The 14840-nt window shown below is 39.6% G+C and overlaps 1 protein-coding gene across 1 annotated transcript in view; it reads left to right on the top strand.

The window, feature by feature from the left end:
- Positions 1–12041, top strand: part of LRFN2 (leucine rich repeat and fibronectin type III domain containing 2) — a 41804-nt gene extending 29763 nt beyond the window's left edge. Inside the window, exon 2 of the mRNA XM_009507085.2 lies at positions 9321–12041. Within this exon, the coding sequence (XP_009505380.1) occupies positions 9321–10239 (919 nt within the window). The 3' untranslated portion in view covers positions 10240–12041. The remainder of the gene's footprint in view (positions 1–9320) is intronic.
- Positions 12042–14840: the final 2799 nt, after the last annotated feature.

Genomic DNA, 14840 nt, shown 5'->3' with positions numbered 1-14840 from the left:
ACAAAACACAGGAGGACATAACTTCAAGCAGTGCCTGGAATTTTTGTCATTCCGGCACAACCTTCCAGAAAGCCTGTGTGATAGGACACAGAGCTTCTGCAGGACATATGGGTTGCAAACTAGCATAAGTGTTCTGTGTAATAAGCATGAACTAAATTGCTAGTAAGCCACTAAAGATCCTCTTCTTCACCTCAACTCACATGAGCTCTTACAGAAAAGGGGATGGGCAGCTGTCAACCACTATAGGATCCCAGGCAGATCTCTTTGATCCTATCACTATAATTTGCACAGATGTCACTGCCTAGAAAAAAAGTGGAAAGTCCCAGCTGTAAGTCAAGAAAGGGCAGCATATAGCTGAATCTCACAGCTGATTTCTGCCAGAAAAGAAAGGAATCCCTTTTGCAAATTAATTTCCTCTGAGCTCCTAAATGTGCTCATTCCTTCTAATGTTGCTTCTCTTCTGGGAACCTCTGTTGTATGGTAGGATGTCTTTTTTGGTGTAAATGTCCAACTCTGCATAAAAAAGCTCAAAATTACTTCAGTCAGAGAGAATAAAAATAACACTTTAGCCAGGTGGATGGTCCATTTGTCTAGAAAACCCTGGGAAATTAGTGTCCTGGGTCTCACACTCTGCTTGATGGCTTGAACCCACCTTTCCTGGATAACTTTTATCTCTTCCCATCTTTAGAAATAAGGTAGTTGTAACATGTTGTTGCAACTATCAGTAGAATAATTTACTGACTTTAGATATTTTTTTATTAATCTCAAATTTTCTGTCTGGCTTTTTGAAACATTGCTGTAAATTATGATAGCTTTCTAACTCTACTTTATCATGGTACAGAATGAATTTATTAGTATGACTATATATTGTTTCCATAAATACTTCAGCTTCACATTTACTAACAGAAATATTATGTGGGATTTCAATTACTCTGCTAATAGGCTAAAATATATTTTAGTTGGATTTGAATTAGTGTGAGGATTTTTTTTTTCAGAGGCATATAATATCTCAGATATATTGCAGTGAAAGGCGTTCTGTGTGTAGCTGAATAGCTTGGGTGTGACTGGATTTATCTTTTGTGCTGTCAAATGTTCCTAGGATATGTCTACATTCCATTTAAAGATAAAATTTAATGATCAGGGCACTAAATGCCTGCTACTGTCATGTCCACGTGACAGAAATGATACCATACATCAGGTAGCTTGAAAGTCTAATTTTGTGTTATCATACCAACATTAACCAAAATAAGGTTCCAGCACAGAGCTTGCATCTGGACAGCTGAACTGAGCACCATCATTGATTCAGGGCATTATGGGACAGTTCTGGCGGTCTTCATTCATCCATAAGTGCCTCATCTGTTCTGCCTGCCTGCGGCTCCCTATTGTTTGCAAGAATCTGGTTGGGAATATTAAAGAGAGAGGAACATCACCTCTTAGAGCAACAGCTAATGGAGGGGAGCAGAATACCAAGGTTCCCCTTTCTCAGCCTTGTGCAGTAATGTCCCCTAGAAGCCTATGCTTTGTTCTGGCACCTGCTGAATTACTTCAGTGCATTCCTAGGGCACACTGTTCAGCAGCCTATCAGGTATCACCAGAAATTTATATTCTCTGAGCAGTGGTTTAATATTTGTTTTTTTTTTTTCCTTTCCCCTGTAGCACAGGGGTTATATTCATTTTCAGTATCTCCCTGGCTCACCATCTTGTGACAGACATATCAATTGCTTTTGGTTCTGTCTTCTTTTCTCCACCTCCCACCACACTTTTCCAAATGATCAGAAAAGAGCATAAGCAAATTAAGAAATAATAATGACACGATATGTACTGTGTTCCATTTGACAATATAGATTCTCTGAAGGGCAGCTGGATGCATGAGTGACGAGGAGACAAGATTCAGAAAAGCAGGAGGGGATTTTTGTTTAATAATAAATGTTCCATCTGAAGGCAAAATTATGATTATATGTCATAACCCCAAAAAAACTAATAAAATAAAAAATGCAAGAAATTATTCATGCTGGGCTGAGTTAGTGTTTACTGAACAAGTCTGGCTACCTCCTGGTATTATCTGACATTTCCTTATGTTGACATGACTGACAGAGGAATTAGGCCCTGTTGCTAATACTAACAACCCTCTTTTTTCCCAGGACACCAGAAATACAACTGTCATTTCTTTGAGATGCAGGTCACAGTAGGTCTCTGTCTTTCTCAGATTCTTAGATTAAAAAATCTTAAATCAGGCACCAGAAGGCTGTGAGATCTCACACAGTAATATACTTGGTACTTTGTATTTGTTTTTTGATTCCTGAGGCTTTAGGATGATCTGAAGATATATATTCAAGGGCTTTTTTGGAAATTTGAAGGGTCAGAAATAAATCTCTATTGTTAGCTTACTTAATTTTTAATAATATTTTCATTTCTACTTCCATTCCATGACTGCAGAAACTGGGGCTTTCCAGGATAAAAACACAGCAAAAAATTACAACAATATGTACTGTAAAACTTTCAAGGAAATTACAAAAGTTGGCAGCAGAGAAGAATGTCAACTGCACAGTCCTAATTTGTCAATTACTTGCTCTTGCTCCCAGGCAATATATCACGTGTGACATTTTCACTGCAATTTATATCCTTCTAGTTTTCCTCTGATATCTTTTTGCCCTTTTCCCCAGCATTCTTACTCTCTGTCGACCATCTGAACTCTTTCTATTACCTTGATTCACTTCACTATCTTTCCAATTCTCTTGTTTTTGCTGAAAGATCTTCACTGACGTTTGATTGCACTCAACCATATATTATGCTGGTTTTGTGGTCTTGGTCCCCATTCAGTGCCCACCTGGACTTCTTCCATCATTTTGATGGCAGCCATGTGCCTGATAGTGTCCTGCCAAAGGATGCTTTGAACCTGTTCATCTTTCTATAATTTTCTGCTGCTCTGACACTGCCAGAGCCACCAACGTTCATTATTCTCTTTTCTTACATTCTCTCTCACTTCAACCTCCTCTTCCTTCTTTCCTTACCTGTCCTCAGTGAAATAACACCTCATTACTATCTCTCTGGTAAGAAGCAAGATCTGTGTGCCATTGAGCTACATCCACCAGGCTTTAAAGGATACTTTATGTGGTCCTTCTTCAGGCAATGAGCTCCATCCTCTGGTTACCCACTCTTTTCATTTGCTTTTTAGCCAGTCTTTCTACAGTATGCCACCATTGATACTTTTCCTCTCCCCTTTCTCTACGCTCCTACTTTAATCCCACTGGGCCTGAAGATGGACACTACGCCTGAAAAGTCAGACTCTATCAGACCCTTCTACAATACTTTAAAGGAATTTGGAATCAACAGCTTTTCAGAATTAGCTTCAAAATGGTAACAAAGGAAAAAACCCAAAGATTTTAAAATAGGGGACAAACTTGATGAAATAAATGAACATTTTTGGTTTGAGATTTTCACTGAAAAACGAAAATTGGTCAGATTCCAGTATTAACATTTTCTGGATTGATTTGTACTTCTGAGAGAAATCAGGGTAATATTTTGCACTTATGTGAATTCAACTTTGTGTAAGAGGAAATTTAAGAATAGGAATGTGCAGCGAGATTGATATTTTCACTCTCAGGCATTACTATACATGAAAGTTAGTGTGCTAACAAACAGAAACATGATTTTACAGAACACTAGCTATTTCACCCTGGCACACGTCTTCCTTTTCCTTCTCCCCTCTTCATTACAAACTATAGTGCACAGTGACAATGTTTAGCAGTGCTGTTTAGCAGTCACTTCATAATTACTGTATAGGCTACAGCTGTCCTTATAAATTAATGAGGGCCCGGAAAAATTCCCATGCACCAGAATGCATCATCTATACTGCTAATGTCTTGGTAGAGTTCCTTGCATGCTTTTTCCAGAATGGTTCAGGACCTAATATTCCAATGGTTATTTTTGATATAGAACTTTCTGAAGTCACTCTGGAAGAGAGGAGAATTTACCAGCAGAAATATGGACCACTTTTCATGAGGTGTCTGTCCTGGGACAGAGCATATAGACATAGAATCTTACAGGCAGAGTTTGGGTTGAGCAGCTTAAGCACAGAAAATTCACACCCAACCAATTAGGCTATTTTATTTTTTCCTCAGACACAAACATTTAATAAATAATCATGACTTTCTATTTTAAACTCCTAGCATTCACTTCAAAAGGAGAAATTGTATTGCAATATAGATAGTATATAGCCCTGGATAGTACAAAAAAAAGGACCATCAGAAAAGCAACGTAGTCTATCAGGTCAATATAAAACTGAGTCTTTGGAGTTGCAAGTGCCTTCCCAGTAGAATTGCCTTGACAGTTCCCTGCAAGTTCTGTGATTAAAGCAGTTTCAGGCTAAAACTAGATGGTATCATACCCCTCTTGCGATGGAGAAAAGGAACAGAATTGCCTAGCCAATTAGCCTAATCTGTCTTTTCTCTAATTTGTCTGTTTTGCATAACCACAGTATTAACCACCAGCTCACTCCTGCTAATCCCCAGTGCTACATAGAAGAAAAGAACCCGTTTTTATATTACAGTGTAATCATAATATCTACTAATTTCCTTCCATACACTACAGGCCTCTTTTGAAAGGAGATTGCTGGCATTATCCCCATTTTATAAATGAGGAGACTTACAGTACAGCAAAATGATTTCTCAGGAACTGAGAGTTACTGATAAAGTAGAGCCTGATAACACTGTAACTGATAAAGTAGAGAATAAAATTCAGGTCTCCTAAATTCTCAGCACAGTTGACTTTCTGCAAGCTTCAGTGCTCACTTGCTTCTGGGATTATGAGTGAAATCTGCAGCAAGCCTTTTCCCCCTGCATTTCTAAGTAATTTATTTTCTAATTTTCTTAATATCACTACAAACTGAATCAAATAATTGCAAAATTGCTTGCTTTCCATATGTTGTGTCTACAAGGACATAACAAGGTCTTTTTAGTGGTAGCAGTAGAAAATAAGGTTGACTTCAAAGTGTGCTAGCACTATCGTTCCTTTTTATAAAAAGGGTCTCATGGTGCCATTTCATGCTTTCACAAAATGAGACATAAATCTCCATGGATCGAAGGGAATCTATTGTTTACAAAAGCCCTGAAAACTTTCACCTCAGCTCCATAGCTCTTCATCACAAGTAAACTCTCATAGAAGCCTCTATTGCTGTTCTGTTTCAGATGCTTATGCCATGCCCCAGTCCTGGACATAGATCTCCTCCTCTTCCAATAAGTGATGCTCTTGTGCCAAAGGATGAGAGAAATTATTTTGTAAAAATTTGTAAATTAGGAACATCTGTTGTAAGACTGACTATACTTATTCCATTCCTTAAAGACAAGATTTTCAGAGAGGTCAGAACCATGTTCTTATATGAATAGTTTCTTTTCTGGGGTATTTTTGTCTTCAGGTAGGATTCAGAAAGTAGCTTAAGAATCAGGTAACAAAATCCTGGCACCAATGTGGAAGAGATTTGCCTGCTCCATCTACCCCAGGGAAAATAAACCAGAGGCGAAAGACAGAAATTACTGGTTCTTATGTGTCTGGACAGTGAAATTTCTGTAAGGAGATTTTCAAATTTCTTTTTGTCCTAGCTAGGACTACATTTACACTTACACTGTTAACATATTTATTTGTTTGCTTTCCCAGTCCTCACTGTTCCCGGGCTCCTTAAACTGTACACATTATAATCTATCATAACCTACCGTTGGTTTAAAAATACATGTTTTGCTAGTTGATGTCCTCTTGCAGTTAGTCAACTCTTACTCTTTTTTTCTCCTAAAGAAAAGGTAGTATCAAATTTCGATCTCTATTCCCCTTCTATGATAAGAAGCATCTCTGCGAGATCATACTGCCTTGAAAAGCAGGTGGACAATATCAGCCTCCTTGCTTCAAAATACTGCTGCAATTAAGTATGTTTGCTATCTCAGAGCTAACAAGTGAGGACTAGGATCTTCTGAGTTTCAGAAGTTAACAACTTTCAAAAGCTGTTTTTGATCTCCAGTGAACCAGGATATAGATTCTGGCTACCTGGAACCAACTTCTGTGTTTAGCTGATGAGTTGACTGAACACAGTCTTGCAGGATCTTTTCCTAGCACAGTTTTCATGACCTGTTTTAGTTTTGTGGCAGCTCCTGGTTATTGAGTCCCAATGTCAGGGCATGGTCATCCATGATTAATGAGCTAGATGTACAGAACAGCCATGTAGAAACTCCCCCTGTTAGGCAGCAAAGCAAAGATTGAAGTGGCATCTTACAACTACCCATGTTGGAGACAATCAAAGAGTCATCAATATCCCAGAGTAAAAATGTGTCTGCATCGATTTTAGGTGTGGGGAATGTTAAGAGATGTCATCCATCATAGCTGACTGGCAGTATGTTTGGGGAGAGTGGGCTAAAGCATGGAGAGACGCCAAAAAACTCTTACAATTTGGCAACTTTATGAAAACAAGATCATCTTCCCTGCAAGCTAGAAAACTGAGTCTGAGATTAATTACTTAACTCCTAGTACTCTTGCACTCGGTGATTATTCCTATGCTCAGCTGTTCTTTTACAGTAACTTTAATCTGAATATTTTACAAGAACATTTGAAGTTTATTTACAGAAACATCAAAAATTCTTCATTTTAGATGTATATGTAGAGTTGATTGCTTTTTCCATGATTGGGATTGCAACTGTGATCTTTTGTAAAGCTATTATTAGTCCCAATATTATCATAGCTGTAGCTCCCAGGACTGACTGAGTTCAGAAACTACTCAGTTTCTTTTAAATGCTATGATGATCTTTTATAGCAAGTTTTTATACAGTTAATGTGGCCCAGCTTTAGAACTGGTTGTGGCCTCGCTGCTGACCATTTTAAAATTAACTGGCTTTACATTTCATGCCACTATCACCACCTGCCAGTCCTTGAAGTATTCCAGGCAGTTACATTTCCTTGGTAGCTTGTGTGTAATCGTATTTGAATAAAACAAGTTGCAAATGATTGAAATTATCAGTGTTCACTCTGTGTAAGTTGGCATAGTGTGTTAGGCTGAAAGACTGTAGTTCTATATGCATAAGATATGTGCAAAATTATATACAGTTGTTTGCTGTTTACTTGGAGAGAATATAGTGGTCCCTCTGTTTCATCAGTGCAAAACAAAAGGAACCACTGTAACAGATGGTGCTATAGCTCTGTTTTTCGAGAGTTATGTCCCAAGTCCAAGACCTAGTTTATAGGGCTGACTATTCTTTCTGCTAACAGTGCTTGCTTGTAATGAGGTTTCACACTGAAATAATTTCTGAAAGACTTATGCACTGCAGAATTTTTTAAGCACACGATTGGGACTGATGGTGGAAAGCGGAGTATAGCACTAGGTGATACAGAAGTAGATATGAAACAATTGATGAAGCTGTTCAAGAGTCTGAAGGTCATATGTTTGAAGATCAATAGTATTCTGTTATTCCATATAGCTTCCTTGGTGTGTGCCTATGAAATTCCTTGAACAATTCAACAGAGTGCAGGCATTGCCCCAGCTGCTGTGGCCAATGGTGTGTTGTCCTCAGAGCCAAAAGGAGAGGAGAACAATTAGAAATAACTTGAGACCAATCATTTCAACTATTAGAAACCATTTTAGGAACTGTATCTGGAGTTTTCCAGGAGGACTGCTTTATGACTTCTCGACTCATTCTGAAGAGCTCATCTATGGTTGAGCAGAACATCTCCATTAGGATGATGAATGTGCCAAGAATCTTAAATATAACATCAAGTGAACCTGCTAGGTGATGTTTATATTCCAGCTGTCTCTCACCAGTATTTCTTTTCCTTACAGAATATCTTTGTGTGTTTGTTTGCTTTTTAAAAAGGAGCCACATCCTTGCCTGTGGCCAGACTGAAGGGTTGTGTAAGTGGTGTGAATGCATAAATGCAAAGATGATCAGAAGTTCATCTTTGCAGTTCCTTGACATTGCTGCTTCTCTGTGAAGGCCTGTTCCCTCCTGCTACACAGACGGGCCTCTGCAGAGATGCAGTTTATGCTAGCTGCGATGACCATCTGAGGCTAAGAAAGCCTGGCACTCCCACAAGGAATATGCCTTTTTCCTCTGACCGGGCCTTACCATCCCAATTGTAGTCACACCAGCTTGCTGTGTGGTGTGCCTGTAGGTCTCCCTTGTTGCTGGTGCTGAAGATCTGCACCTCTAAGTCAGAATGGGCTGCTTTTAATTTCAACTTTTGTCTCTCACTCAAGCCTGTTACGTGGAAGTAAAAAGAAACATGCATGGGGTATCTCTGTTATATTCTTGGCTACTCACCAGGCACCAAATCTGGGATTCTCCAGAGCATTCCACTAATGTACTGCAATTTTCACCAGTTTGAAGTGGGGGTAGACCATGTTCATGCCCATCTGCTAATTTTGAATGCCAGGGATGCTCTAATATTGCATGAGTTCAAATGACTGCTTAAGGTTTGTGGCAGCAAAGAATAATATCCATAAATGACCAAACCTGAAGTACAGCTTGGGCCTAGGCATTTGTTTTTTGAAAATCAATTTACATTTGATAGAAATTTTTATCTTAAAGACATCTTCTTGTTACCATCACTGCATCTTCCTACCTCTCCTCACACTTCCACAGCCTATACTGCCAATGCCAGTATTTCTTCTTCACTCACACAGAGGAAAGTGGTTGCAGGGAGAAATTTCTGGCAAAGAAGACAGTAGCTGCATTTCTAGGAGATATTTTCCACAGTAGGGAGTAGGAGGATGGAGAAAGTAGGTGGGGGAGAAGAGAAAGAGAAAGAAGTGGCTGCCTGCCTTGCATTCTCATGAGAAAACTAAATGTAGCCCCTTGTCTCCACAAGGTAAGCAACCTCTGATGTTACACAGTAAATGTTCAGGCACCCGTGAAGTGATGTGACAACGGCCAGGTTCAGACTCAGCAAGTGCAAGGGTCTTTTGCACACTTAGAAAGGACTGCTGTTTCTAGGCATATATTTTTATTCTGACTTATTTGTTCAGATTTGAATATACTTAAGGTCAGGACAGATGCAAGTGAGGAGAAAAAAAACCCAGACTAGTTTGGTCTGCTTTTTCTTATTCCCTTTATTGCATATTTGAGAGATGGTCCTCTCAAATATTCAGCGTTACTGAATGCTGGGATGTTGGACCCACAGGAGCTGGGAAGCTTGAATGCTTGTTTAAATTTTATGGCTCTGACTCTTCTCTGCCAGTATGCAGCACAGTAAACACCACACTGTTCTTATGTTTGTTCTCCTCTATTTTCCCTTAGTGTCAAGAGTAACCAATTATTTTTTCTATTTTTTCTTCTTTTTTTTTAAAGGATGATTCCAGCTACAAACAAAGCCTTTGTTGTAAACAACCTTGTTTCTGGAACAGGCTATGACCTCTGTGTCCTGGCAATGTGGGATGACACGGCCACAACCCTTACTGCCACCAATATTGTGGGATGCGCCCAGTTCTTCACCAAAGAAGACTACCCTCAGTGCCAGTCGATGCACAGCCAGTTCCTGGGTGGGACCATGATTCTGATCATCGGAGGAATCATTGTGGCAACTCTGTTGGTATTCATTGTAATACTCATGGTCCGTTATAAGGTCTGCAACAATTCCCAGGGGAAGATGTCTAATGTCAGCAACGTCTACTCACAGACAAATGGAGCACAACCAGTTCAGAACGGAGTCTTGCCCCAAGTCAACCCCAAAGTGGTGGTGAGAAATGAACTTATGGAGTTCAACTGTCAGTCTGCACGGAGTAGCATCTCTTCTTCCTCCAGCTCTGCAAATAGCCATGACTGTGATGACTATAGCCTCCAAAGTGAACAGGGCACATTGTCCAGTAAGTGGAGGCCTCCTTCCAGGTCAAAACACAATATTGACCGGCTAATGGGAGCTTTTGCCTCCCTGGAACTGAAATGTCAGAAAAAGGAGGAGATGACAGACTCCAGAACTTCCACGGTGGCCCGCCACTCGGACAAAGAGCCACTGCTGGGCCAGCCAGAGTCCAAATTTCGCAGCCTCCTCATGTTGCCTCTGGAGGGCAAAACTAAACGTAGCCATTCTTTTGACATGGGGGACTTTGCCACATCTCAGTGCTGCACCTACCCAAAAAAGATAACAAATATTTGGACAAAGAGGAGCCTCTCGGTGAATGGCATGCTTTTGCAGTACGATGACAACGACTTAACAGGGGCAAAAGGGACTTTTGGGAGCTCAGAGTGGGTAATGGAAAGCACAGTGTAAATATCAGCATCTCCCCCTTCCTCTTCTCCCTCATGTATAAGGCGTGGTTTGCTGCAGGGCCATGCATTTGGAAAGAGAGGGGAGGAAATGTTTTCAGTTGTACTGGCCAAAAAGATAGGTAAACAAATAAGTAACAGGGATACTAAATGAGAAGGAAGGTCATGAAATGTGAATAGGCACGTATGGCACCATTCTCGTTTGGCCCCAACTAAACCATGTGTGAATGTTTCAAGGAATTTGCTAGTTGTATTTAGCATTGCTTTCCAAAAGTTACTCAGAATCTTGGTGAACTGTCACACAGGCTTAAACAAGGAGGATGAAAAGGGGTTTAACAGCACAAGTTTAATTTTACCAGGTTTCTTGTTTTTGGTTTTTGTTTTGGTTTGTTATTTAAAGGGCACCTCTTTCTTTTCTTTTAACAACAGAAAAATACTTCTGTGAGTATAAGACTGGTGCTAGGATATATCTGGTTGTCACTGCAAGTGACTGTCTCAAAAGTGCAGGGCATCCACAGGGACAGATCAGAGCAAAATGTTCAGCATAATCTCATGGTGTTAACTGTGACATCTGGGAAAACAATACTTCATGCTGAGTGGGCTTTAAAGATTTCTGTTCTGTTTTGCCTTGTTACTGCTTTTAAGTTTTTCCCCACAGCAGAAAGTGTTTCCATGCAGTTTTTGTTTTCTGCTTTCAGTCTCATCAAATCCCCCAGATGAAAAGGAGAACATGTACAAAGGTCAAATTTCTGATGTACTGTATAACCCACCTCCAATGCCACCCCTTTATGTCCTAGGAAAAATTAAATCTAGGGCTAATAAATTTAAAAAAAATCATCTTCTTTCTTCCATCTTCTTCATAGTCTCTGCTTGTCAGTGCTTAAGGCAGATTGCAGCAGTTATTGATATCTATAGGGGTGTTGCTACCAAAGATGGGAAAAATAGTGATGAAGATTTCCTATTAAAGGATAAAGAAAGGGAAGACGAAAGTAGCTCCCATGAACTGTCCACATTATGAATACCAGTGGCTTCTGGCAAAGGTCACACTGTCACTCTGTTCAACTGACAAAGAAAACACAGACTTTCACCCTATTGTGACAAAAGCTCTTTGTCTGTACAGTTGGTGACATAGCTTGAAGCTATCAGAATCATCGGAAATGTAAGTTTTTCAGGGGATTGGGTATGTTCCCAATTAGCCAGAAAATCTGAGTTAAATTTGGGTGTGTCAGACCAGGGGGTCTCCCATGTGTCCCCTCCATTACAGATAGCACTTCCCCAGTCCCCAGTGTACTCCTGCCCCCTTGCCTCTCACCCTCACTAAAGTACTTGCTAACTTAGAACAGGAGCTCTTTAGGGCTTGTAAACTAATTCTCAAGTTTGTATTTGGGGAGCATTGCTGTTGTGGAACTGCGCACGGCCCACCAAGCAGATTTCATTGTCCTTAACGACTTAACTGTGATCTCCAGCATTTTGGTGGCTAGTGCAACTGTCCTTCCATCGTTTACCTATTTCTTGGCTCCCAATGATCAGCTGCTGGGAACCATTCTGAAGTTGCACATTGTTACTATGATTTTGTAAGACATGTGGAGAAAGGGTGCAAGGCACAGAGAAAATAACACATGAAAAAAATTCTATGTATATTTTTTTTAAAGGTGCAGAGATATATTGTGACATGGCTGTGTACTTGACCTTGTATTCGTCATGTTTCCTACTTGGAGTTTTAGAAAATGACATCCCTGTGATCAGAATATTTTTTTTTCCTTTATTTTCTTTCTTTTGCTACAAAATGTATAGTAAAAAACATTCTTGGGGAAAAGAAAAGTACCTGCTTTTCATTTATTTTCTGGTCCGTGATCTTCTTTGAAACCTAAGTAAGGAGCAGTAAGTATTTTTTAAATTATCTTGAAAATGTAGATGTTTGCTTTATCTGTCCCTTAAACTATCTTTGACTTCAGGATTTTAGGTATAAAGTAGGAATCAAGAAATACAGACCTTCTTGGAATGCATGAGAAAAGATCTTGGAAAAAGGCATTTCACCTCTTTATCAGTGGTTGCATTTATACAGATCTATATCACTAAGGTATTTTAAACTCTGATCCAAAATCCACAGAAGTAACAGGAAGACATTTTAGGCTTAGGACCTGACTTTGTAGGGTTTTGCTCAGATTATAGCTCACAGCCAACATTAATATATTCAAAAGAGATCCAGTAAAACTTCGTTTGCAACATCTTTTTAGTGCCAGAATCTGCACCACCCAACTGTCCAGCTGGCACCTCGATATTAACCATTAATGACATTTATATTTATGTTGTACTGAAGACTCTTAAACATGTTTATGTAATTATTTACTTTTCCTTTTTACACTGTGGTGTGGTTGGACTTTTTTATTATGTTGCTGCTGCACTTCAAACATGACATCTGGGCTGTTTTTAATTTAGCTGCTGAGTTTGTCAACAATATTAGCAGCATACGCAGCTGTGAATTTTCAAAAGCAATATCCTATACTATTTTCTTTATTAAAAAGGAAAATATCTCTGACTTTCTCATACAAGATTAAAGGAAGTAAGCCAACAGATCCTGTTTTAAAATAATGGAAAGTTGCCAAAGAACCTAGGTAATAAAGTCCACAGTCTAACAGCTGCATTTAATACTGTTAACTGTGATTTTAATTCATTTAGCTTTAATTAATGAGGCTCAATCTACACCAGCAAATTTGCAAATACTGAGCAAAATGAAACAAGCACCCAGCAATTACCTTTGGTGCTCACAGCATTTGGGAGGAAGAGGGCACAGGGACTCATAGGTGAGGCAGGGAGCTCCATGGTGAGCCAGCAGGTGGCCAAACCTTAGAGATGGATGGAGCCAGGCTGGTGGTGCCAGTGCCTGGGCATCCTTCAGGTGCCACCAGCCGCTGCCCTGCTTACACAGATGGCCAAGCAGAACCCTGAAATTACCCTGTGGCTTCCCCTTTACCATTTCCAAATGTGCTGAAGACAGCTCTGTCTTTTGGGTTACATGCTGAATCCACACCCTAATTGCTAATGCACAAGTGTAACCCCAGGGTCCTCCACACACAATCTAACCCATCTCTACTTTGCCTTTGTTTTGCCTCTATTTTCACATGTGCGCCTCACTCAGCGTCTCTGGATTTTATTATTTTTCTGTAGTGCTGCTGCATGGTAGAGATTCTTCCTTGCTCCACTTCTGAGCGCAACTGCACGCCAGCGGCTAGTGAAATGATGTGTAGATATCCACTTACCTGGGTGTAATAAATATTTTCACACATCATTGAGGAGGTGAGCTAGCTCCAATGGCCTAGTCCCCTGGCCTCGCAACCCTACACTGAGAAATTTATACAGGCCTCAAGAAACAGTGCTGTCTCATAAATTAACATGTGGTAGTGTGACATGCAGCTGCACCAACTATGCTTTAGATGTAAGAGTCAGGTAGAGCAGATAGTAAGGAGGACAAAAGAGATCAACAAGATCCTTCTGGAAAAGGAGCCTGTGAAATTAAATGTGCTACAGAATTTAAAGTGAAGCCTACGGCAGTAATTAAAGACAACTACATATGAGTATTTAGCCCCTGTAAATTAATTATTTTGACATCTTTAATAATAGTGGAATAAGCTTTTTTCTCTAAAAATATTATATGCCATTTACTTGAAAGAACAGGATATGATTCCACTGTGAAATTCTGCACATAGTTAGTCTTGCTCAAAAAAACAGCCCAAATCCCCAAAATATCATCCTGGAGACTATTTAAACAAAATGACAAAATGGAAATTTCTGAAATTAGTGTTGATATGGATTTCATTTGACATCTGCTACGAACCAAATGGTTGTATGAAATGAAAATCAAAGTGTGTGTGAGCATGTGTATGCCTGTATGTACATATGAGTAGCTAAGCAGACCATACCATTTGCTTACAATTTATATCCTCCTTACAGATTTCATGAATTGGAACATATTTCTGGTTTCAAATGTATTTTCAGAGTTTGCCAGCTCTAGAGAACAGCAACCAATTTGTTTTCCTCTTACCCTTAGAGGAAGATAAGTTTTTATATGCTTCCAAACTATACCCAGTACTTAGTTACAATTTGAATTAATTCACTCATAAAGCAATGCATAACAACAAAGCAATGAAAGGTACCTCTGCTCTGCATTATGCAAGACTGAAAAGGTGGTAACTTTTCCTTTGCTAAACCTGTTATATCCCACACCATGGGACTGATTTGCTCTGGAAACAGAAGAAAATAATATTCCAACAGATTCTGCTTGTTTCATTCTCACTCTTCACCCAGCAAAGGACTGCAAAGACAGATGACAAAAAAGAGCCCTTGGAGGTGTCTGAGCAAGTGCAATAAATGCAGCAATTATTTAAGCACATTTTAAACTCAAGGCCAATGAATAATTCCACCTAATAACCAAGAAAACATTTTAGTCTTTGAATAGCTTGAATGTCACATCTGTTTGCAGTGCTTTGTACCCATTAACCCATGGGTAACACACAGCACACTATATGGTGCGCGCAGTACCCCTTCTACCCCTTGCAGCCTATTTCTCTGGAACCTTTTCTCAGTGACTCTCCCCTCTGTGTTCAG

The sequence above is a fragment of the Phalacrocorax carbo genome, chromosome 3 (genome assembly GCF_963921805.1).
Source record: "Phalacrocorax carbo chromosome 3, bPhaCar2.1, whole genome shotgun sequence".
Lineage (NCBI taxonomy): Eukaryota > Metazoa > Chordata > Aves > Suliformes > Phalacrocoracidae > Phalacrocorax > Phalacrocorax carbo.
The sequence above is the reverse complement of the archived record's forward strand: the minus strand, read 5'-3'. Positions and strand labels throughout refer to the sequence as shown.